The sequence below is a fragment of the Agelaius tricolor genome, unplaced genomic scaffold, assembly GCF_023055355.1.
Source record: "Agelaius tricolor isolate 1412-34295 unplaced genomic scaffold, bAgeTri1.0.p SCAF_3, whole genome shotgun sequence".
NCBI lineage: Eukaryota > Metazoa > Chordata > Aves > Passeriformes > Icteridae > Agelaius > Agelaius tricolor.
Window position 1 is genome coordinate 43,488,477 of NW_027269263.1, and position 25,977 is coordinate 43,514,453.

Below are 25,977 nucleotides of genomic sequence, written 5' to 3' on the forward strand. Positions count from 1 at the left end.
GCACTACACACTGATGAATTTCTGGAGGTAAAGTTCTCTAGAGAGGATGAAAAATGACTGCATCATGGAATTACACAGTATCCAGCCTTTTTAACTAAAAAGAAGCCAAACCAGACCTGCCCAAACAGCTTTCCTATTAAATATAGATCTGAGGAGACCAAGCTATTCCTTTCAAAACCACTTTTGTATTTCATCATGAAGTTGTCTTTGTATCTAATCTTCCATAAAGATATCACCCACCAAATGCTTCCTTTTGCAAATTGATAGGGCAAAGTTGTCTAAAAAAACCAAAAAGGTAACATGCATACAGATGAAAAGGTTAAGGGTTATCTAAACTCTTAGCAAAAAGCAAAAGGAACACCAATGCCTGATAACTATTTGCCCCTAAAACTTTAAAGTTTCTTCAGCAAATCAAGACTTCAGGAGAAAAGTAAATATTGACATTTTCAGACAAGTTACATATTTTAAGATCACACTATAGAACACTTTATAAACAGAACCCTGGATATGAGCCAAACAACAATTATCAGACATATGACAGCTCCTTTTTTCTCCTCTTCCCCTCCCAGTTCATTGTGGTAGGGCTGAACAGCAGGGACACACACATTCAAAACCTTGTGTGACAACTGGTCAAAAGCACACTTAATTGAAGTATCACAAGCAAGGTGACCGACAATTTGAGGAAACTGAGGAAAAAAAACATCCACAGTTTATGTATGGGATTCCAGTTCCTACTCTGATACATTTCTGTACATTAAACACACCCACTCCCAGAGGGTGTTTTAGATTTTAAAAATGCATTGAACACAGTAAAAGTCAGTTGATAACTAGACTAATTTAAAAGGGAAGAAGACACTGAAGAAAATGCCTCCAGTATGATGTTACATATGTGATGTCCCAGCTTTATAGCTACCATACCAGAAAAGTCATAAGGATGCTGTTTCGTATTTAACAGACACTAAGAAGTCTGGTACCCATAGATCACAGCCAAATCAAACAATCCCTCCTGTGCTGAAGGTTCTTGTTATGTATCCAAAACTTATTTTGGTACAAAACAAACAATGCATAATTAACCAAAGAGTATTTTGTCTAAGCTTGATTTGTAGGTTTCAGACCTAAAAAATTGACAGCCAGAAGTGAGACAAATGAGCTCGGTGAGAGCAGAGCCAGAAGGGAACACGAGTGTGGCTCAGGCACTCCACTGCTGGTTTCCAGGAGAGCTAACACAGAAATAGCCACAGCAAAGAAGAAATGGGACAAGACTAGTAGAGATGCTTGGAAGAAGAAACCACCAAGGCTGCTTCCTCAACTTTGTTCCCCAATCTGTGCTGACTGAAGAGGCAATGGCAATGCTTAAGAGCCCTCATTCTGGAGAAGCAGTAGTTTTCATTCAAGTTCTCATAAAAACCACATTATTATATGTCATCATTATAAAATACTTATTATAAAGTATTTGTATAACATCAAAAATTTTATTGTGAAATTGTCAAATATCAAATATTTTTATTATATCAGGCAGAACTGTTCATTTTTTCTTTTGCATATTTTGATTTTGAAAGCACCTTATGTTTACCTGTTTAAGTTCTGAATGCAGCAGTAGGACAAAGACTTCTCATAATTATGTTAGAAGTATGATATCAGTGCTCATTTTATTTTACTGTGTTATTTACATCTCACAGGACTCCTGATGTACCAGTTCTTAGTTCTGTCACTTTCCACCTTTTTCCTTAAGTTCTGTTCCATGGCATAATTTGACTAGCTTTACATCCACAAAATTGTAATTACATCTTTAGAGTTTTTATTTTCTGATCTTGTGACACTCAATCTATTTTAGCAGCCTGCTAAGGGCTCACAAAAATCAATCTCAACTTCATGTTTAAAACATGTTTGGACAGTCCTGCTTGTTGCAAGGAAGACAAAATTTGAGATTGTAAAAAGTGGTAATTGCTCACAAAGTAGCCTCTGGAATAAGAAAGCACTTACTGTGCTTAGCAGAAACTTAAAATGTGTAAGAGTTTTATTACTAACAGTAGATTGTGTAAAAAAACCACACATAAATCCAGACCAAACAGCTGGATAAGATGACCTACAGTTTACATATCAGTTTGTTATTTGCTCCTGCCCCATGAAAAGTGTGATTCTCATATTCTATATTCTCAATAGGCCAACTAACCTTCTCATTAGGCTGTAGCTTTCTGTAACATCTCATCTGATGTGCCTGCAGGCACAGGCAGAGTGCTGGGGTCCTGCCATCCCCTGTGCTCCCAGCTGCACCCTCCCTCACTCCCCCCACACTGGCACACTCACTTTGGCAGACAATCCAAACCCAGCTAGAGGTGCTGATGCACTGTAAGTACCTCCCTGCCAAAAACAGTGATTAGTTTCCAGCCAGACCAGCTCTCTCAATTGCTCATCAGAGAAGCTGTTAGGAAGGCACAGGGGAAGTACATGGCCAGAGCTGGGTGAGCCCCAGAGCTGGCCTGGCCACAGTCATGGCTCCCAGACAATTACATTCTGCTCAATATGCTATTCTGAGTTTCCTGGATTACTTTAACATTTGGTAGGGTGGCTGTGCATATTCATATCCTACACAAAACCTGCTATTTGTAGCCTGCAGAGTGCATTTTAAGGTTTTGCATAAGGCACATAAAAACATGACTGGTATTTTACAGAGGTCATTAACAAGCCAAACTTATGATGGCTCAGCAAACAATAAATCCACTTCACGGACTAACCAAAAGATCCTAACTTGCTCGTTTAAGAGTCCATTCAGTACATATCAGCTAAATAGGTTTATTCTGGACCTTTGCCCCTCTGAAAAGAGGCACCTCCTCATCAATCCGGTCCCTTTCTATTTGGACACTGTTTTGCTGGAAAACTCAAAAAGAGGCAAAGCACACTGATAATGACCACAGATTTCTATCATCTGTACAACCATATTTGCATGTCAATTATGAGGCTGTTAACTGGCTGCTCAAAAAGAGCTAGAGGCAATATTTATCAATATAAATCCAAACATATCTTTGTAAGAATCATGATGAAAACCAGTGCAATTTTTCTCATGTTGCAGCTGCACTTTTCCTTTTTACTAGATTACATTTTTCAGATTAGATTGGGAAAACAGGGACCAACATAATTTGTGCCTGCTTAACAGATACACTTTATCTCAGCTATTAAAACTGCTGCTATTTAATACACCTATTAAATATACATTGTTAGAGACACTGCTATTCAAGCCCCTGCCAATTTGGCAGAACCAAGTCTTTGCAGAAGTGAAACAAAGGAATAGTTTTCTTTGCATGCAAACACAGAAAAGATCAACAATTTTCAGTCTTAAAGGCTTCCCCAGGATTTTTCTGAATGTAAACAAGCAAGAGTACACTTAAGCTTGAAGATACAAAAGCAATAGATTCAGTCCAACACTGAGCAACAGAGAGGTAGGAACAGCACGACTGACACTGCTCATCCTTCATGCCACCAGGAAGCCAAGGCTTTTCATCAAAAGAACAAGTTTTATGTGTTGCTTCTTGAAGCACATTATAATTGCTCAGGTTGAGATAAAGCTAATATTCATATTTTTTTAAAAATAAACCCATAAAACAAGTGTTTTCTAGAAGCAACCACTGAACCACAGCAGCTTAAAAGAAGTAACACTACAGGCAATTATGGAATAAGTGATTTCCATGTCATCATGTCTGAGGCTGGAGAATCCATTACCTCAGATTCCTCAGGATATTGCTTACCATGTTACATTTCCAAACACTATCTCCAAAGAAGATTAAAGTCGAAAACCAACAGCTGTCTCACATGCAAGAACATCACATACTTGTCTGGAAAAACACATATCATTTTGGTATTTTACATATTTTCAACATCTCTTACAATGCTTTTTTAATTAATTGGTGAAAAGAAATTGTCTTTGGATAATTAAATCATTATGAAAAGCTTAACTCTGTTGTCTTTTGTCTTCCAATTCAATTTGAAAAAAAAATAATCAAAATTTAAGTGATTTAATTGAGCTTTCCAGTAATGGAAACAACCATAGAATCTGTAATTTGACATGCTTACTATTACCACTGGCATATTTCAGCACAACAAATAAAATGGCAAAATATGTGCAGGCAGATATGTCTGCCCTTACCTCACCTATTTCACCTGGCAAGCAATAGGAATAAGCCCATTTGTTCAACACAGCTGAGAACTTAGAACTAATGGCCCAATGAGAAAAAGCATTCAGGTCTTCTTACTCCAAATGGAAAAGAGGATATCAATATCACTTTGGTTTGACTTACAATCAGCTAGTCATTTTTTTTTCTGATAGGGGTAGGTGGAAGAATAGAGGTTACAAACCCAACAGAGAAGTGACATGTGCTTCTTATACTGAAACAGAAGAACAGGGATCTTCTGTTTTCCACCTTAGGATTTCCTCTTTTTTTTGTCCTAAGCTTTACAGACCAAAAAAAGGAAGGAAGCTGGGGGCAGGGGGTGAATGAAGAGGAACAGGGAAGAAACAGATAAGTAAAGAATGTTTAAGAAGTTTCCACTATTAACCATGAATTAACAGAGCAGCTCTGCCAACTGTTGTCCATTAAATGGTTTCAAAAATACAGACTCATATTCCTTCTTTATCAGAGTAAGAGGAAACAATCTTAACACCAGAAGAAGCACTTCTAAATCCCATGCAAAGACACAAACTGCATATCAAGCTCTGTATTCTCTATGTACTGACAGGCCTAGTACAGATGTGAAGGAACCATGCAGCCTAGGAAAAGAGGCATATTCCTTGAAGTTACAAAATATTATCCAACTTTATTTCTTATCAAAACTACCACTATCACTTACCAAAAAATAGCATTTACAGCCTGTGGCCCATCTCTATCCTGCTTAGTTTCAAGCAGCATACCTCAGAGCTTCACCTACAAGTCTGAGAGTGCTCCTCATAGTTGTACCTATGGATTCTGTGGTTCATAGGGATACCTCTGCTGACATTTAAGTCACCCCATGCTATATTTTTCTCCAAAAGATAAGATAGTGCACTTAAAATCCAATAGCCATCCTCACACAGTGCTTTTCTCAGAAAAAAAAGTTCATAATCTTTATTTTATAGGTAACATCACCTACAGAAGTATGAATGCTACCTCATAAAAATACAACTACTGCACATTTATATAGTCTATAACATAACTCCTGCTTGATCATGGATCAAGCTGTTACCCATTAGGTTTCTATAATAAAAACAATGAAATAATAGAAGACTGCACTCAGGCCATGGAACAAAACAAAGCATCAGAACTACTGGTGTATCCTGTCCCAACCTGCCCAACATCTTGCACATACTCACCTCACTACACTACTCAGGAGAAAAGTTAAAATAAGACTTTATGGAGTAATCATTTAATTTCTGCACTGTAACCTGTAATTTAAGAGTTGCAAAAGAATAAAACAATATTCTTTTATGTAACACCCTATTGTGTACTAAATGATTTATGATAATAAAAGAAATTGCCTTGCTCTAAAAACAATGAAGGAGAATTCCATAATCTCTATTATGGAAGAGCCCCTATTATGCAGTTATAATGTCTTGTCCACAGTGTATGTAGATTCTCACTTACTCCATGATAAGTATTCATGAAAATGCATCAGTATAGACCCTTATAGTTAAGGACACATTTTGCACTTCTAAATAAAAACTCCGAAATCATCATTTCAGTACAAACAACAACAAAATTCAAATCAAGAAATCCCAAGCAACAGATTTCAAATGGCACCACATTTTTTCTCTGCTGCAGAAAGGACTGAACAAGCACATGATTTAGCTACTGACTGCATTAGACCAGCCACCTCCTTCCAGAGCCTTGAAAGCACAAAAACACACACTTGAAATCCAGTAACACAAAAAGCAGAACTGAAATAAATTTATTCCTCAAACACCCTAACTAAGTCTTGGTAATTAACAACTCCATTTTCAGTTTTATTACCTCATCTACTAGTGTGGTTTTCTACGCAAAAACTATGAAGAAAAAAAATTCTTTGTACTGAGTAAACACACCTTACTCACTTTTAGTTGAAGTGATTTCAGGAGTTTCTATTAAAATAGATAAATAATTGCATGTGAATCCAAAAAGGTCAGTTGACTTGGTTCCTTAACTTGAGAAAGGTGGAAGGTGCAATCGGTATCAGCAAGGGGTTTATCCCTACAGTAAGACTTTTGATTTTTTAATACTGGAAAACTAATTTTTATCCTACTTTCTTATTCAAAACAACAACAACCAAAAAAAACCAAAAAAAAAAAAAAAAAAAAAACCAAGAAAAACCGAGCAAGCACAATGCATTACAGATTGCAAAATTCAAGCTTGTTTCTTTGTCCCTATAGCACAGGTGACTTTCACAGCTACACTGTTTGCAGCTCTCCTATTCACCCATGAGCATCTGGAAGTTAGATCAGCACTATTTTTAAACAAAATATTTCAGGTGCCCAAAAATGCAAAGTTGACAAGTTACCATATCCTCTTTAAACTATATAACTGGGGACATAAATTCTGAGTAACCAGAAAAATGCATTATGAAGAGAAACTCAAGCAGCTGACTTTGGTCTCTTGTCATTGTAAAGATCTGAAAAATACATTCCTTTAAACATGCAAATGCAAACTAATGGCAAATCATTGTGGCATCCAAGCATCTTTGGTTGCTTATCATGCTGTGCTTCTCATAAAAAGATCTGCTTCTGCTAGTTACTACAGTTCCCAAATTTCATCTCTCAAACCTGTCAAGCAGGATGCTTCCAACAGGCATGTGAGAGAAGGGAAATTTGGGAGTCAGTGTGGCTGACAAATGGAATAAATAGCATCAAAGAGAAGTGCCATTCAGTAAAGACACAGAAGCAGAAATCATCAGCTGACAAATGCAGGATGGAAGAAGGGCTGTCTAGACAAGCGGATTCCGGAAAAGGATCTGAGGGATTGATCAGCAGCTCCCGACTGAACGTGAGTCAGAGCAAGGCTGCTGCAACAGGAACACATGGCACACCAGCAATGACAAGCAGACAAGACACATCACCTAAAGCACACACTAAGATGCTCATGCTTTACCTGATAAAATTTCCCTGCCCGGTTTTGAACATGGATCAATTGGTGATAGATAAGAACATATCATTTACAACGACAGAATGAAATATCTGGAGCTACTTCATACAAAGAAAAGTCCTGGCAAGTCTTCATATATACCTAATTTTACATTCAAGAGGAAAACTGAGTGCTCAACACTTACTAGATAGTGAAATTGCTAAGTACTGACTACAGAAGTTGTACGTGCTCTGCTTTCAGCATTTTAAAAAACATATTGGCAAACATGCTCCAGAAGTGACAGCTAGAATTGACCTGGCCTTGAGAAAGCAGTATAGATTAAATCTCTCAAAACTCTTCCTAAACATTTTTCTATAGTTCTATTGATCATCTTCAGGAAAAAAGAAACTTGAAAAGCAATCCTCTGTATTACATTATGCTAGAAGCTTTTAAAACATATTAAATGCATGTGACAAATAGAGACATGTCCCACCAGGTTAGACACCTGGCTTCCAAATCACTGCAAAGTGGATGATGGTCACCTCAAAGTAATTCTGCCCAGCTCCTCACAAACAGATAGCAAGAAAATGAAGAAAAGCAAAAGGTTACTTAATGATGTACGGTTACATGAAAAAAAAAAAAAAATCCCACAGTAACAAAAGGAATTCCATGACATTGAAGCAAAACTTTTGCATTTCAACCCTTCTGTGAAGAACCAGGCTTTGATGGGTTATCAAGTTTGTTCCCCTGTACCTTCACAAAAAATCCAGTTAAAAAAAAACCACACACACACAAAAAAACCCCACAACACAAAGTCTTCAAAAACCAAAGAAATGAAGTAACACATTTCCCAAGGGTGCAAACTGTCAGCTCAAAGTGCCTTGTCTCAGTTGCTGAATACATTCAATTGTCACAAATGATCCAAGCAGTCAAATGCTCTCCTCAGGTTTTTCCCCAGTCCCAAAACTTAAATTACAGATAACTTTATAGTACAAGACCCACATAGTGAATTACACTCAGAAATGAGCTGGGAACTATGGAACATTATAGAAAACGTTGTACAGGCTGCAAACATGAAACCCAATTTTATTCTGAAGTTTCCTTTCTGGGGTGCAGGTTAGGGAAGCAGAGAGATGAGTCAATGGCAGACACTCTTGCAGCAGTGCAAAAAGCTGCTGAGATCTGCATGGTAGGAGTCCAGTACCCAATTATAGCTTCCTTGACAGAGAAGTTAGTGACTCCATCTCATGCTGCCTGAGCGTGCAGAAACAATCACACATTACATTAGCCTATGTTAGATTAAAAAAACAACAAATCTCCTTTTCCACAGGGAGAACACAGTCTCATCTCCATGGCTTACATCATTTGATTCACCGTTGTTCTATCACATTTTGGATAAATCCAGCCCAGCTAGTAGCCTCACAAGTCCAACAGTGAGAATTGTGGTAAGAAACCCTCAATACAGCGAAAGAGGAGGAAAGAGTGACATCAGTATAGAGCTAACCATGAAATAACCACCAGAAATTTTCCTCAGCAGCTCCAGATATGTAGAGAATAGGAAAAAATGGGGTCTCTGAAGGGCATTATATATCATGCTAACAAGCCAGCCAGCTCTGAGCTGTCCTTGGGAAATAGTGAAGACATTCAAAACATTGCAAACCCCCCCAAAAAAAGGAAGTCTATAGATTTTTGGAGGCAGCTTTTTAAAATTAGTTTTAAAATCTTGATTTAGCCTTATTTCACCATCTAATTTGTTTAGTCTAAGACTATTCTTATGACCAAAAATTACTTAAGAAACTCAACTTCATGTTCTGTACTCCAACAGAACACAGTCAGCAATTTTTTTGTCCAAAAGCTGTAAGTTGAGATAATTCCATTTTTTAAAGACATTGAAAGTTACTGCTTATATAAAATACTAGAAAAAAATACCACTTTTATTTGACTGACATACTAAATTGATATAAAAGCCTCCATGACAAATGTGTCATGTGTCAAAAATGTTCCTATAGAAAATGTAGAGTCTTTGTGATCTCAGAGAGCTGGAACCGGGGGAATAATTCATAATGGACTCCCACTGTCCCAGTGAGGCAAAGGGAGCACTGGTATCTGTCAGCCTCATTCTTGGAGCTCCATGGAACCTCACACCTTCACTTGCTTTCAAGTCACCAGCCATACAAACAGTTACAAGAAAGCAAAAATCACCCTTCAACTGCCCCTAAGTTAAATGAACCCACAAATACATTATATTTTGCCTTGCCTCAACTCTCAATAGTTATTTAGATAACTTGATAGAAGTTTTGGATATAGCTCATTTCCAGTGAACATAGTAGCCTAAGACAAAAATACAAAGTGAATTCCACATAGAAATGTGAGGCACAATTAATGGAGAGGAATGGAGGAAATAAGGCTTGATTGAAGACTTTATTTGTATTGTTTGAAGAGGCACACAGGAAAAGCAAATGAAGTGTTTATGTTTAACAAAACACATTACACCATGCTACTGACAGAGCTACTGTTGAGCTAAACAAACCAAGTTCATTTACAGTAAAGTTAGTGCAGTCAGAAAGGGGGGTGCAGCATGGAGATAAGGATATCTTTGCTATCTTTCAACAGGACTGCTAGCAAGACTAGTTTGGCTGCAACTCAGAACAGGACACAAGCCAATTGATGTGGCTTTTGTCTATGTGCAAGTCAATACTGCTCCTGTGATCAACTAATAGGCCTCTGTCTTTTTCCTCCTTTGAACATCAGCTTATAGTACAAAGCCATTTGAACCCTACACTTCTCCATCTATAAACGAGGAGAAGCCCAAACTTCATGGCCCTCTCAGAAAAGCACATTTATGGCTTAACCACACTAAAAATATCAATCACTATTTCAGCTTGGCAGAGTTAAAATGGTACACTGTGCTGTACAGAATTACTTCAGCATCTGGAATACCATTCTGCTTATATATTAAGTGATACATTCAGCAACCATTTTTAATTAGTCTCCTTAATTAATCTTTCCACCTTAATCCAAAAAATGCCTTCCAGAGAAATGCTGAGAAACTTTGTGCTCAGTGAAAAAGGGTAAATCGCCTACTTTGCAGAAAACACAACTGCACCCTTACAGATCCAGGTAAATCAAAGAAATCAGATGATATGGCATTATGCAGATCTGGTGAGACAAAAAGAAAAACAGATATCCTGAATACAGAGGATGAAACAGAACTTCTATCTTTACTCCAAACAGCAGCTACAAATTATTTAGTCCAGTGATTTATGTATTACAACTAAAATTTTCTAGTACACACCAACCAGTAAGCGTCACTTTTGAAAGCTACACTAACTGCTTTGCTGCCTGCAGAGCATCCAAAGCTAGGCAATCTTAAATTATTCATTTTAACAAAGCATTTGATGATTGCTCTAAACAATATTGGTCATTGCTTGGACTCTATGATATTGGAGGTCTTTTCCAACCTAAATGAATCTGTGATTCTCTTGGGTTCTGAATTCACATAGATCAGCATATGGTATTCATGCAAGTCAACTCCGTTTGACATCTACCACATTTAAACATTATAAACAGCAAATATAATCTTACCTCTCCTACCCTTTAATCAGCATACTTTGTGCTAAATACTCCACATAACTGACCTCAGGATCCTTGGTACAATGCCACCACAGCTGAAGGTGTGACTCAAAACATATGCAATTTCAAAGTGAAATATACAGGCCTAACCTTCTGTTGTGAAAATACAGATATCAAAACCCAAACAAAGCAAGTTCTCAATACTGGAGAAATATTCCTATTTCACTTCTAGCATCCTAATGGATAATACAACATAACTGACAAAATCTGTAGCCTTGGAAATAAAAACACACAACTATAGTATAAAAGGTGGCACACAAATTTGCAGTGGTGTTTTCCTCATAGCAGCATGAATGTCTACCATGAAATGAACAAGCAGTGTGTCTGCCTATTAGTAAATGAACTGTGAGTTAAGCAACATACACAGTGAAAAAAATCAACCAGATATTATCAATAGCTAGCAGGCAGAAGTTAAAAAAATTATAGAAGAGAAGACTGTGACTTGTATTACCTGCCCCTCAAAGTGGGATCAGTCAGGCTGTGCAAGTGAGCAACAGCCACCTGGTACCAGCAACCCTTCCGTGCAACTAGGTGGCTGTTGTCTGGTTATTCATCCATTTTGGCATCACAGTAGAAATGTGCAGCACACAGCATGTGCTGCAGAATTCAGACTGAAAATGCAGATGAGGTCTGATGTTGATGCAAGTCCTGAGCTCTTTGCATAAAGGATGCATATGCTTGGTACAAATCAGGATTCTCAAAGGCGTTTCCTAACACACCCATTTTCCCAGAGCAGATAAACATACAAGTATGAAACAGCTGTTTGGAAATGCAATAATTCTATCAGCAAAAAAAAAAACCCAAAAAAACCACATAAGTTGGTCTATGGTGCAAAATGCAAGTTTGATTTATGAGGTTCACTTCATATAAAGTTTAAACAATTATGCAGCAAGATACAAGCCTTCCTGCTGCCTCCCCTCCACGGCTATGATGTACAATAGCTTACAGGGTAATTGGGTGTGAAGATTTTGCAGACAGCACTCATCACGCAGGTGAGTGAGCACATAGCATAAAAAAGCAGTCCAAGAGAAAAATTAAATTTCTTTAGGTTAGTATTTCAACATTTTGCAATAGTCACATTGAACTATAATATCACTCCCATTCAAGGGGTACAGAGAAACCAATTTGAACAGTGGCTTTTTGTTACTATCTTGAATAGCCTTTGGAAGCCAAATCACAGAAAACCAGGAAATGAATTTAAATAAGAATACGCATCGTTTGGGTGACTATATTATATTTGCACAAATGAAGACAATCTTTGTAGGGGGCCACATTTTCTGGTTGATCCAAAGGAAGATCTCTGTTGAGAAATTGCAACTGTATCTCTTTAGCAGGAGCAAGATTTCAGTGGCACCAGCTCTGGTAAGCAAAGGTAGAGCTGAAGAGCATTTCAATTCACCTCTAAGTACCTGAAAAGGGTTACTAAACGTAGAAAAGCCTACTTAAGGGATATCTCTTAATTGTTTAGCAACGATGGGATAGTTATTCAAATAGGGAGAACAGTTTAATCTGCTTTTTTCAGTATAAGAAAGATAGTGATTTTTAGCTCATATATGGGGGGCAGAGGGAGAATGCTTTCAGTTGTGAAATAGCACACTAGGATCAAAAATAAAAATACACAAGAAATAGACAGAGAGGAGGGCTGCAGCTTGAAATACTTGACTGCTAATATCCAGCATGCCATTCCAGGGAGTCCCAGAGTGATTTTTAAGCCTCTTGCCCATCCTTGTAAAGAAAGGCGGGTGGCAGGATTAATCAATATCGTGCAACCCAGCTGTGACCTGACAAATAAAGAAGTCAAGAAAAAAAAAAATCCCATCGATGATCTGTGTCATTTAGCATTCGGCGGACGGCAACATCTGGGCTCAACTCCAGATGGGACGGAGCGGCCCCGCGCTCTCGGCTCGCCACAGCGCTGCTACACACACACACACACACACACAAAGCAGGGCTCCGCGCTCCTCCCGCTTTTCTCCAACATGAACAACTCCGCGTTCAAATAAGACGTAAACACACGGAGAGCTGCCTACTACGCCGGCAGGTCTGTACAACAGTTCAGCTACACCCGTGTCAGAGGGGGCTATTGTCCGGGACCAGCGGCCGGCGCTCACCGGGTGTTGGCGTAGGCGGTGCCAAGAAAAATAAAATCACTGCGAGTCTCTCCGATCGCTCCGCAAGCCAAACCCGCGGGCTTCAGAGCCCTGCACCGGGCAGAGGGGAGCAAACAGGCGAGGCAGTGCGGCTCCCACAAGCGACACTTTGTCTGGCTTCCAGCGAAGCAGCGACAAAACCCCCGACGCGCGAACAATGCCCGCGGCCCCGTCGCCGCTCTTTGCCGGGCCGCCGGCGGACACCGTCTCCCACCGGGTCGCCGCTCTCAGCGATGTTTTTAGGTTGCTTTGTTCCCCGTGAAACGCCAGCCTTTTCACCCAGCGCCGGCGGGGAGAACCGAGCGCCCGCCTCGGAGACTGGGGACCGGCCCCTGCCCCATCCCCTGGCAGCAGTGGGAGACGCCGGAGCCGCGGCTTGGGCATCGGCCGCCCTTTGTTGTGCCCCCGGGAAGGGGCCGCACCCCCGTGCCCTGACGGGACCTCGGCTCCCACCGCAGCGCCCACACGGGCAGGGCGCTGCCTTCGCTCCAGGGGGAGACGGCAGCAGCGCCCCGCGGGGCGAGCCCGCTCTGCCCGGGATGCGCTCCCCGCCGGCAGCGCCTCTCCTCGCCCCCGCGCTGCCCCGCTCGCCTTCTCTTTCACTCACCCACGCCGTACTTCTCGTGCTCCGTGGGTATCCACATGCTCGCGGCGTGCGAGCGCCCGTTCCCCCGCCAGCCCCTCCGCCGGGAGCGGCGGTGGCCGGCAAGCGCGTCCGCTGCCCGGGGCTCCCGCCGCGCTCAGCCGCGGCTGCCCGGCCCCAGCGGCAAAGGCATTGTTCGGGCGGGCGGACTGACTGAAGCGCGCTCGCCGCCAGCCACTTATATTCCCCGTCCCGCTGCACGCCGGGGAACGTAGTGCCTCGATGCGGCCGCGCCCCTCGCCGCCCGCGGCCGCGGGAGAGACTACGAGCCCCGTCTGGCCCCGCGCTCCCCGCCGGGGCGGAGCGGGGCGGGGCGCGGCTCCCGGGGCCGCCCCGCGCCGGGCGGGCCGAGCGGCGGCGGCGGCAGCGGCGGCGGCGGCGGCATGGCTGAGTCCCGAGGGGCTGCGGGACCGGCGGTGCGGGGAGGTGAGTGCGCTGCGGGAGGCGCGGGGGTCTCACGCTGCGCTCCCCCGCTCCCCTCGGCTCCGAGATCCCGGCTCGGACGGTGGGACGGGGCTGGGGCAGCCGTCCCTGGGATGGGGAGCGGCGGACACGTGTGCGGCTGCCGGGAGCGCCAGGGCCCGGCGCGGTGGGGCTCGCTCGTCGCCCGTCGGAGCGGGGTTCTGCAGAGAGCCACGGACAGCCCCGTACCCTCCTCCCGCTGGTTACAGCGACGTGAGTCGCTCTGGTCCTACTGGTGCCTGTCCTTCCACGTTTGGCACACGGAACTCGGGGACGCGGAGAGTTTCCAACAGCGAGTCGGAGTGCAGAGGGAGTTGATGCCGGCAGAGCGGTGGGACGTGGGGCTGATGGTCCGGGGAGCATTTTGGCTCCTGACATAAATCTGTTTGTCAACGCACACATGCACAGACATAGTGCAAAGCAGGCGGTGCACAGCGAGGAGCACAAATGGTCCGTGGGGAATTACTGCAGGGATAAGCCAGGTGCCGTAAGCAGCAAGAACAGCAGGGTTTGTGTCCTTGTCGAGAGGTCTGTATGTCTGCACCCTCCTGGAAGGAGATTAGTTAGAGCTCACCGTGGATAAAGTGCAAGAAATCCTCAGCTACACTGGTCCTTCTAAGAGAAGCCTACGTGTTTTGAGGCAGGAGCAGTAGCCTAGGTTATATCTTCTGGTCCTGTGGAAAGGCACAGACAGAAAAAAGGGAGAAAAACAGTGATAATGATGCTGCTTTGCAGGGCTTACCAGATACAAGTTGTCTATAAAATGAGTATGTCTGGTTTTAGAAAAGTGTTCTCCAATGAAATCAATATTCTGAACTGGTATCTAGAGATTTTATGGGTTTCTTTGGTTTGATCCAAATGAAAAAAAAATAGTTTAATGTTTTTGAAGAGAGTAGCTTTCAGTTTAGGTTGACTTTAACTTCTACTGTCAAGTCATTGATAGTGTGAAGGACACAATAAAAGGAAGTCATGTACAAGCAGGCAGTTTCAAACCTAGAGTTAGAGCACTTTTATTCTGTGTTTGGGCCTTTGATAGTGAGTGGTCTTTCAAGTGACATTTGTATTGTTTGTCTAGTGTGTGCCCTTATTCTATTCATAAAAGTAATATCAATTTATGCTAGTAGTTAGAGCAGTACTCTTGCCTTTTTTCTGTGTAAGAGTATGTTGGCATGACCCTCATACATGAAAAGCCTTTTAGAGCATTGCCACACTGGTGTAATTGCACCCAGAAGCAAAGCTCTGCTGTTTTAACTATTGGAAAGAACATGTGCCTGAGTCTGTGCAACTCTTCTGTGTATACATTGGTCTGTGGACTGCTAGAGATGATGAGGTTACCCTGAGGTTTTTTCAGATAACTCTTGTAAAGATATTGGCACCAGTTCAAAGAAAAAAAGGAATTTTTTGGAGGAGAATGGAAATTCAGAGGCCTGTGCTGTTTTCCTTTTACTGAGCACAAACACTTGTTGAAATGACTAGTGGACTTCCTCTGTCTTTGCTCCCAAACTCACTTTGCATTTCCTGGCAGATCATTTGGAGTCTCTAGGTAATGAAATATGTAAAAAATCACTGTTGAGAATCAAAATAATAGATGTCAGGCTAAATTAACTTTTATGTCAGCCTATAGACTTTCATGTCCATCCATGTGCTTCATCTCCCCGTAAGACAGGTCTGCCAGCATGCTGGCTGGGAGTCATAAAATTTTGCTCCAGCCTTGTAACTGCTGTCTCTCATGTTAACCATGACTGACTTCAGCATCCACAGTCTTCCCTTGGACAAAGGCAAGAGTGTCCAATTGCTCAAGCAGCCTTTTCAAAATTATTTGTTTGCCACACACTTACTTAGGGTCAAGAGATCTTAAGAGTATAAATCACATTTTCAATGGGCAAATAAATACCCCATCCTAATATTTATTATTTCTCTGCCTCTGAACAAAATCTTTAGTCATTCAGAGGTTTAACTTGTACAAAACTATTCTCTCTAGAAACATGTCGTATTTGCATGTGCACCTGAGGTGTGTCACGTACTTGGAGGCAGCATCTAGGAAAATTAAATAATATACTATTTCCTGGTTTGCTGATTCTATTTACAGAAAAGCCTGTGGTTTTATATTCTAATCCAGGACAATGTTGCTTTCTAGTTAGTTCCTTCCAGCAGCCTTCACCAAGTGGCTTTTAATAAATATATCTCTGTACACAGTACAGTTTGTTCAGTCTGCATATCAACACTTCTTACAGCATCTGTCAAAGGATTTTAAAATAAGTATTTTTTCTGGAAATGTGTCTTTCATTGTTGCATCAGTAGTCTGACAGTTATAGTTTTCCTACTCAAGGTCTTCTTGTGCTCAAGTGCTTTTGAACACGTGCTGCTGGGGTGCACCATGTCCAAGCACAACATGTTTGATTCCTTCCATGTCTCTCTCTCATACCCCATTTTTAAGAATATTCAGTTTACTCTGGAAAACAAAAGTTTGACTGGTCTTGCACAAGTCTACTTTTTTTTTTGTTCTACCTAAAAAGAGGATATTCCAGTGAAAGCTGGTTTGTTCCTGATAGTACAGCCATTACTTCTTTGCTCAACTCTTTGAGTTCTGTTAAGGGTGCTATTAGAGCTGCGCAACACAGTGGGCTCTGGAATGCAGGGTTTTCTCTTTCCTGGTCACTGAAAGGCAGTCCCATGTACTCTCAGACCCAAAAGATTTCTCCACACAGGTTAATGGATGCATTCCTCGTTAGATTCACAAGCACTCCCATGTTCACAGGCCACTTCCTGTGCCTGTGTGGGTTCTTAAGTCTGTTTAAGTCCATTTCATAAAGTATACAAAATTTCACTATCACCTTCTGATCCCATCCACAAACACCCTCAAAAATACCATAGTACATATGATAGTCACACATTTCCCCTTTCCTCTCAGTGACAAAAGTTCCTCTTGACCCTGTTCATGTATGTGTGAGTAGTTCCTTTCATGCCATTAGTTCCCATATTGGCAGAGACAACTTACTGTCTCTTTTCACCTGCTCATTAACATTTGTGTGCAATCTACCATGTCCCTTGTTATTTGCTGTTTCTTTTATATTGAATAGTCCTTAACCAAATAACTGGTGGACTAGATGCCTTCCCAGCCCCTGCTTCCTTATACTACCAGTCCAATTCAGATCAGGCTGAGTGCTTTACTGCTTTCCTCTCTAAAATATCCACAGCATGCCTGGTGGTGAGTGGGGAGCTGCTGGCTGCTCGTGTCCATGGGTGAAAACTCCAGCAAGGTGACAGAGCAGCCATTGCCCAAGCACAGAGCAGCCATTCCCCAAGCACAGAGCTGCCCCTGCTTGTCTCCTCATGCTCGAGAGACCCTCAGACCTTGGCCTCATGAGCAGCCCACGTGTATCTGCCTGTTTCTGTTTCATGGGTTTAGAGGTTTGGTGATCTTCCAAAAGATCACACATGGGGTTGCATCCTCAGTTGTTTTCCCACAGGGCACTTTCAAGCATCCAGAATACCACTGGTGATTTCTCAGGTTAAATCTTTGTGTGCAGTAGAGCATTTCAAGAACTGAGGCTTCCACTATACTACAAATTTTGGACAGAGAGAGAAGAGAGTCCATTTACTAGTAGGCATTATAAGCTCTGTAAAGGATGCAGTTTAATCATTGTGAACTGAACAATTAGCAATTACACCTGGAGGACAGGTTCACTAATTAATTCTGGAAGTGCAACACAATTTATTTTAATATGACTGCCAGAATGGATCTCCTAAAGCAGTATTATTTAAAAATGTTTAAAGAGCCCTTTCTGTGATTTTTAATTAAAAATCCAATCTCAAAGTAATTTTAAACATTTACCTGATAAGCAAGTGGATCTTTTGGAGGACTGGAAATTACTAAATTATTGTTGTAAAAATCACCTTTTATGTGCTTTTCTGTTTGAAAATTGAAAAGGCAGAATCCTTTCATGTAACTGTTGCAGTAATATTTTAGAGGTTTTAGCCTTCACATCACATTTCTTAAATAACTGATGATGGAAGAATATACAAGTGAAACTAAATATTTCATTAAACAGGTCATAATGGCGTAATAAAATAAGTGATGGATTGTATTGGTTGGTAATAGAGATCTGAAGTGCCCATGATTGCTACCATAATTTTACAAATAATTGTGTTGTAAATGTGCAGTGTATTTTACCTGAAGACAAGGTATGAAGGCATAATTTCTGTTAGCACAAGGCATAGGATATGTTGTACTCCCCAGAAATACCCAATAAAGACTTGCTATTTGGTTTTCTCTGAATTCAGAAGACTTTCCTAGCTTTAAAGCAAAGGTGGACGGCTTTTATCCTTGTATTTCATTCTGGTATACTAAGCGAATTCTTGCCCTCTAGCAGGTAAAGGCTTTGATACATGAGCAAACTACACAGTATCAGCTCCTCCATACTCTAACCAGAGCTTGTCTAGAACTGAGCTGCTGCAGACTGCCTGGTGAGCAGGTACAAGGCTCAAACATGGTAACTTGTTTGCTTGTTAAAGCCTTCAACTTCTTTGAAACTTTGCTCAGTCTTGCAGTTACCTGCAAGGGAGGGAGTAAGAATGAGTGGTGTTTCATCAGTCCTCAGACTGATGAGGACCTTTAAACTGTTTCTGTATGGGAAAATATCTGGTTCTTACCCCAAAAAAGTGTTTCTCATCACTTGAACAAATAATATATGTGGACATGCTTTATTTAGATGTAGAGGTATAGGCTAGAGAGGTACTTCAAGTGTTTTGAATGTTCTGAGTGTAACACAGATGCCAGGATAATTTGTTATGCCTCTTGAAACGCCTTGTTCACTGCTTTGTTTTTCCTGAGGAGTACTGGTTTTCTGGAAGAGCATCGAAGTTGTAGATTCTTGTCAGCAATGATGACTGCCACAGGGTCTGCCTGTGGTATAAACAGGGCTCAGAGTTCACCCTTTGAGACTTCAGCCAGCTTTCTTGATGAAGGGATGTAGGATTTAAACTAGCACATGCTTGTGTATATGAACAGTAGGAAAAGAAGAAAAAACTTAATTTTTTTATTATGAAATTGAATGAATTTGAATGAATAAATGAAATGAAAAATGAATAATTAGGAAATTACAAGCGTTAAGTATTTTAACTTCAGTATAGGGTAAATTTGTCTATCCAAACAGCCTTCACAACCTTTCCCAGCCCTGTGTGCTTCCCTCCACCATGTCCTGTCCTGAAACCTCTGCTAGAACTCTGCAACTTTGTGTGACCATTTATATCCTAAAACTGCAGCTGTTCCCAGTCTCTCTCTGAGGTTTTTGCTTCACATTCTCATCCACAAACTCCCAGCAGGCTGAATCTGGGAGAAAAGCCTAAAAGCATTTGAATGTCTTTCTGTGGGCTTTTTAAAGTAGCTTTAAATATTGCATCAATAAAAGCCTCACACAATGGAGGAAAGAACATGACATTCAAGAAGCGGGAGAAAAAAAATGTGGTGAGTTTTGTACAACTTTAAAGCAGGTCTGTGCCTCTGAAGAGCTGGGCACATCATCCTGAGCAGTGTCTCACTGAAATCAGGGAAATGTGTTTGTAAAAGTCCGGGTTCTTTGCAGAGTTATTGTCAGTCAATAATTAATTACAGTCACTTGAATAGGAAAAGACTAGTGTTCAATGACCTGATGATTGTTGTATTAAATAATGCATTAGTCAGTACCACTAAAACCACATAACCAGATTGAAGTTGTCCTGTGGCATCTCTGCCTGTGCTGGGGGGCAGGTGGGAACTAGGTGCTCTTTTAGGTCTCTTCCAACCCAAACAATAGCAATACATGTTAACTTTTAGTGTTTCCATAGGAAATGGTATAGCTGCAGTAGTCCAATCATTGATCCCAAGACCTGATTTTCCAGCAGGTGTTTCCATGATCACTGCTTGTTTGCCATTCTGTCCTAATATTCTACTGTAGTAGACCTTTAAGTTAGAAATTGTAGTAGATATTTTGTCAGTAGCTTCAGTGGTCCACAAGCACCTGTCTGTTCTTTGTAATACATTTCAACTGTGTTTCCTGAAACTTTCCTTTTGATTTTTTTGCCTCTTGTTTTCACTGGACACTATCTTCCAATTGGTCATTTCTTTTAATTTTGTGTATTTTTCTCTGATATTTTTATGGCTTACAGGCAGTGGCCAGTGTGAAATGGCCCAGCTGTTTCTTTTTGATTCTTGCTCATTGAGATGTCATCTTCCCATTTGTCTTTGGAGACTCTGTACCCACAGAGTAGCCACTTGCCCTATGTAGTTGTAGCAGGTTAAACACCTTCTCTTTATCCCTCTGGTATAGGAGCTCTATAACTTGACATGCCATCTATTTCAGCCTCATGATTTTTTGTGGTATGTTGTGGCTCTGTTACCTGAACAAATGATAAGGCACAGTAGATAAAGGTGCCACAGTCCCTGCAACTATACTGCAGGGTTTGGCATTTCTGCTCACATGAAATGAGTGCTCCCACACTGAACAGCCCCTTGGTTTAGACCCAGGCATTTCTGTTAAGGGTTGGGATGCATTTTTCATATACCTGAGCTCCAAACAAATCCTGTTCACATGCTCTGAAACTGATCTCTAAACCCAGCCAATGCACAAAGCAGCTGGAGAGTGACTGGGGGCTGCAGGACTCCTGTGAGGGTCAGAGCTGTGCAAGAGGAGACACAGGGCTGGTGGGCAGCACAGGGAAGCTTGGCACAGCACCCTCCCACCTAGAACCTCGTGCCAAGCTCCTGGCATGTGCCCCAGGGTATGGATGTGAGTCCCATGGTGGAAGTGCACAAGGCTCACAATATAGAAACAGCAGTGGTTGTGAAACAAATGTGTGCAGTTCTAAGTGATGCTGCTGCCAGAGGAGCATTTTGCTAACATTTGTCCTGACCAGTGTGCCAGCACTGAATTTTATTATGACTCCGTAATGCATGAATAAATGAGGTAGAGCTTTTTCTCTAAAGGCCATCCTGCTGTGTGTAAAAAGACCATCCTGCTGGAGGTTTGAATTTGTCTTATACAGAATGAAAACATGCAGTCTGTGCTGTATTTTTATTATTTATTATTACTGTACCAATTTAATGTTCAGGAGCCTGCATGTATTTATACAGTTAGTAAAATAGTGCCTGAAAAATATGAACAACTTGTTTCACTAATTCTAGCGTTCTAATTCTGTTTCTTGATGAAGTTAATTTCAATTATTGTATCATCCATGTCCTTGAGCTACATTAGTAGTATCAGCAAGCATGTGTCATACTTAGGAGGCCAAGATCTGTGTTATATGGTTAATGAATGCATGGAGGTCAGTATCACAAAAATATTTATTTCAAACTCTGGTACAAAGTCAGAATACGCTCATAGAAATTTTATATAACTTGCTGTGAGATGTCTCTGGGATCTATAAGACATAATTATTTGAGCTCTGACCTAAAAATACTTTCCTCTCAAAATAATTTTCAAAAATGTATGTGTAAAGAGTATAAATAGTGGATTATTTGAAGTACAATCAAAGCTTTGTTTTCCTGAACCATGATATCAGGCTGAAGTATGTTGATTCACATCACTGCACACTATAATGAACTTTCCCTTTGAGCCACTGTTTTTCCAATTTGAATACCAGTTTATGGAGGTTTGATTCTAAAAGTAGAAACCACTGATTTTGCTACTTTTTCTTGAAAAGCTGCAGTTCATTGAGAAGGCAGCAACAGACCACAGAGATTCTGACATCACAGGGCCTCTTCTTCATACAGATTCTTCATTAATTATAAAATTCACTTAATTCAGCCTTGAAGGCTCTCTGTGTGTCAGGAAGCTCAGTCAGAATATCTGAGAGAGATTTCAGCCTGTTCTGTCAGTATGACACCCACACACACAAGGATGCAGGAACGAGACCTCTCAGGATGCATTTTGAGGTTAGTTCTAATTTGTATGAGTCTGAAAAAATTTAAGTGCTATTTAAAATAAAAGTTTCACAGTATTTGCAGTTGTTTTTTTTTCACATAGTTGCCTTTTTCAAGGAAAGTCTACCAGTGGAAAAGTTGTAAACCCTGCAATGCAAATGTTTTAGTTAGGAGCATGGCAGAAATTCCCATCATAATGACGTGGGGGTGTCAGGAACTGCTAAAGCAGGCTTTATGTTTTTAAGGCAAATCACACAGCCTTTCCTGTAGTTACAGAGAGTAAAGCAATTGTTTTAAAAGACCAAAAGGATAAACGTGCTTGGAAATTGAATCCTGTTAGAGGAAAAGAACATGTGACAAGAAAAGGAAAATCCTTGTAATAAAGCATTATTGATCACTGCTAAATGATCACAATAAAAAGAAGAGTAAAGTATTTAACCTGCTTTACATAGCAATGCTGGCATGGAAGTTACTAGGCTCAATACAGTATTTTTAAAGGCACTGCAAAGACAAATTATAGCAATGAAGTATTACTGTCTATATTAAACACATTGTTAAGACCACTCCTTTCTGGGAGAGCTAAGGTCACAGACACAGAATATGTAAAGTAAGACATGCCTTTTTCCAGCTTGCTGCTCTTTGCAGAGGGTTAAGCAGAACAGTGGCAGTGGTAACATACACAAGTACTACGTTTGCATATACATTTTTTTACTTGTGATGCCTTCCAGTAGGTATTTTTTAACATTTTTTCAGTTATGGTCTAGAGCACCTTGACACAAAACTGTGCTCTTTTTTTTTCTCTTCTTTTTTTTCCCAGGAGTTTTCATATGAAAATGATTGAAATGATAGAAATGAAATGATAGAAATTCGATCTTTATACCTTAAATTTAAACAGCATTGTTTATGCTTTATTATGATGTCTCTGGTATGCCTTTTTACTAAATAGCAAGTTTAACAGAAAAAAGCTGCTAATTTTTGTTAGATAGATTTGGATGATACGTACAAAAGAAGAGCCTGGATGGTCCCTTTTGTCCTTCCATTTCAGATTCTTCCGTTGGATATTTTCTTCATCTTCCTTGTAACTCAACATTCTGAGTTTCAGGCTACATAATTACTTTGTTAATCTTTCCAGATAATAGTCTAGGGTTTAATCATTGCTTCTAATCCCTTATTTTAGTAGATAATGTGGATCTCAGCTCTCCATGTCTACCAAGTCACATGATCACACTAAACAAGGAAAGGTAAACAGAAATTTTGTTTAACAATAGCCGTAAGAAATCACAGAAGCTCTAAGAAGTATAATAAAATTACTCAGTATATAATGCTGAAGTAGATAAATATTTTTTTCATATTTGTGACCAAAATATAAAACCCTGATTTTAGTTACCCTAATGTAAGTCTCTGTTATTTACCCAGGAATGAGGCATTATACAGCTCTGCGCTTGCAACAGGACCTGCTGTAATGTGTTAAATATTTATAAATTGCATATTAACATCAGCACTTAAATATTGTTATGAATACTTACTGGGGTCACTTTCATTAGTGTGTGTGTGGGCATGCATGTCCCTCTGTGTGAGAACAGTAGGTTTGCTCTGGTCTTCACAGATGTGGGGGTTTGTCTGTGCTCCAGCAGAAAGACAACAAGCAGTGGCATGTATCTGCTGCTGAACTGGGCAATAATCTAGTCTATTATTTAAACATGATCTTATTGGCAAGCACATTGGTTTTGTTTTATTAAAATTCCAGCACTTCACATTTTTATTAATCACTTTCCCAGTCCTATTCAGTTGTGTTCTGATGCCTGTGCTGCGGTGCCATAGCAACACTTGTTAATGCTAATGAAACTGCAACATCCTAAGCTCCCCGACAGAGCAGCCCTGTTAAATATGGCTATTAAGCACAGTTGTATTTCTGTTAGTTCCAGCTCCCAGCAGACACCTGCTCTGCAGAAACTCTGTTCTGAGTTATTAGGATTCAGTAACTTACAGCTTTTCTTAAAGCTGTCATTGAACTGGAATCAAATTCTCATATTCCTAGACAGCAAATGCTACAGAATATGTACAGTGTCTGTAAAACTGACAAGCTTTAGCTGTAGGATTAAGTGTTCTTTTGAAGTGCTCATTTGCATTCAATGAAAAAACAGGCACGGCTGGGACTGATTGGTCTTGGGGGAAGCTACAGGATGTGTTCTCCCCTGGAGCATATGGACATTTTAACTAAATATCATTCATAGTGTGTTAACGAGCAGAAGTAATAGGTAAATAATTCCTCATGAACTCAGACTTAATTCAACTTAATAGAAGTACTTGAGGGCTTTAATATATTGAGATAGGAGATGATTATGTACATTGATTCTTCTTTCACTAGGAAGCATATTTGCATGTAGTATTGGTGAGGACCATGACAGGGTGTTTTATTTTCATTATTCTGAGTTTTGGCTTTGAATACTGTTTATTTGGCAAGTCATTAGTCATCCATCTTTTGTGCTCTGGAAAACAAAGGAAAAATCCTGTAATCAGTGTAAAATTGTTTCCAAGAATATGACCACAAATTAGGGAATGCTGCTGTGCCAACAAATAGATGCTGCAGTGCCAAGGCTGCAAAACAGGGAAGCTGTCATGTATGTATTTCGAGTGTCAAGCCGATCCTTCTCCATACTCTTGCATCATCTCAAAAACAATTGATTCCAAGACAAAGCTTTAAAACTGCTCATTTCCTAAAGAGTTTTAAATGCAGCACTCTTTTGTGCAGAATTACCTTTAGGAATACAGGTTGGTTCCCCATTGTACTCTCTGGAGGGGTTTGGTCATTTTGGCAACTAAATGGTTTTGCCATGTGATCAGTGAGAACTTGGGGGAGGGTGCTCAGCCTTTTTGTTTTCCATTCAGCATCTGTTGGGCTGCTAGTGGGGAGTGCCAGGTTTGCTAGGTGTCTTTTGTTTTCCTGTCATTCCTTCTTCCCTTTGTTCTTTACGTGTCTAAAAACCTGTCTTTTGCTCGTTATTTGGGCTCCCGTATGCACCAGTATGTCTTTGTTGTGTTCATTTTTGTTTTAGGATCATTTCAAGTTCTTGTGCTAATCTCCTCATAATATTAACCAGCTGTATTAATGAGATAATAAACCAGATTTGTTGGTAATGAATTGATCCATTCAACTATTGGATTTAATTAGAAAGACACTTAACATTCCAGCAGATGTTCTTATTTTGTTTCATTGTCCTTGTGTTACCAATAGTGGGATATTTACATCGTAAAGTCCTCAGCCTAAGGCCTTTTTGCTGTGCCATAGACTAAAAAAAAAAATAACAGGAAACCCATAAATATGTCTTAAGCAAATTTGTATTAATTCCTTTCTCATTATTTCAATTCTCAGACTTTGCAATGCCTTGAATTTTCAAAGTATTCTTCATTTAATAATAAATCGATTAATCTGTTTTAAAATAGTTTGATTTCTTCTTCCCCAGTTAACGCCCCTTGTCTTTGGACTTACCTCCTTTTTCTTTGGACTTACCTCCTTTTTCTTTGGACTTACCTCCTTTTCCTCTGGTCTTGTGACTCTCATTCCTTTTTATCTAGTGGCAAAGCTTCAGAAAGAAGGATGTGAGTGGCCCTGTCCTCAGCATTCCCTGCAGCCCAGTTGATGGAGCTCCTCCCTCCACTTGCTGGTTGCCTGCTGGAAGAGCCTGCCACTCCCTGAGCTCTGGCACTCGGGGCACGGCTGCAAGTCACACCTCAGGGCCAAGCTGTGTGAGTGCAGAGTTCTAACAGTGAGGTTACTTCATTTACCTGAGCCCACATACCTCCACTTGCTAGTTGGAGAGTGTAATTCATGCAGCAGTGTCCAGTTTGTCCCCAGAGCTAGTGAGAGCAGATTGTTCAGATGTGCAACCAAGTAGAATTGAGCACAAGAGCTCCACAGTGCACTTAGTGTGCATTTAGTGTGTTAGGTGTGCCCATGCTGATAACAGTGGATTCTGCAAACTGAAGCCAGGGCTGAGTGTCCTTGTTAGGAAGCAGTGTTAAAATCTTAGTGGCTTCTTTTCGTGTGTGTAATGCCTTTAAAGAAACCTTGCACACTGGCAGGCTTATGCTAAAATTGTATGAGACAGCTGAGGCTGTAAAGCTGAG

The 25,977-nt window shown here is 40.7% G+C and overlaps 2 protein-coding genes across 6 annotated transcripts in view; one reads left to right on the forward strand and one right to left on the reverse strand.

Moving 5' to 3' along the window:
- The window catches only part of DOCK4 (dedicator of cytokinesis 4), a 223,386-nt gene extending 209,635 nt beyond the window's left edge, over window positions 1-13,751 (reverse strand). For 2 of the 4 annotated variants that reach the window (XM_071423656.1, XM_071423654.1), the window contains exon 1: window positions 13,452-13,751. In XM_071423656.1, coding sequence (XP_071279757.1) covers window positions 13,452-13,488 — 37 coding nt within the window. In that variant the 5' untranslated portion in view covers window positions 13,489-13,751. The remainder of the gene's footprint in view (window positions 1-13,451) is intronic. The other 2 variants (XM_071423653.1, XM_071423652.1) reach the window with 1 other exon arrangement.
- ZNF277 (zinc finger protein 277) overlaps window positions 13,714-25,977 on the forward strand; it is a 42,797-nt gene continuing 30,533 nt past the window's right edge. Inside the window, exon 1 of one of the 2 annotated variants that reach the window (XM_071423658.1) lies at window positions 13,714-13,913. In XM_071423658.1, the coding sequence (XP_071279759.1) occupies window positions 13,871-13,913 (43 nt within the window). In that variant the 5' untranslated portion in view covers window positions 13,714-13,870. Of the gene's footprint in view, window positions 13,914-25,440; window positions 25,622-25,977 lie in introns of those variants that run through there. The other variant, XM_071423657.1, reaches the window with a different exon arrangement.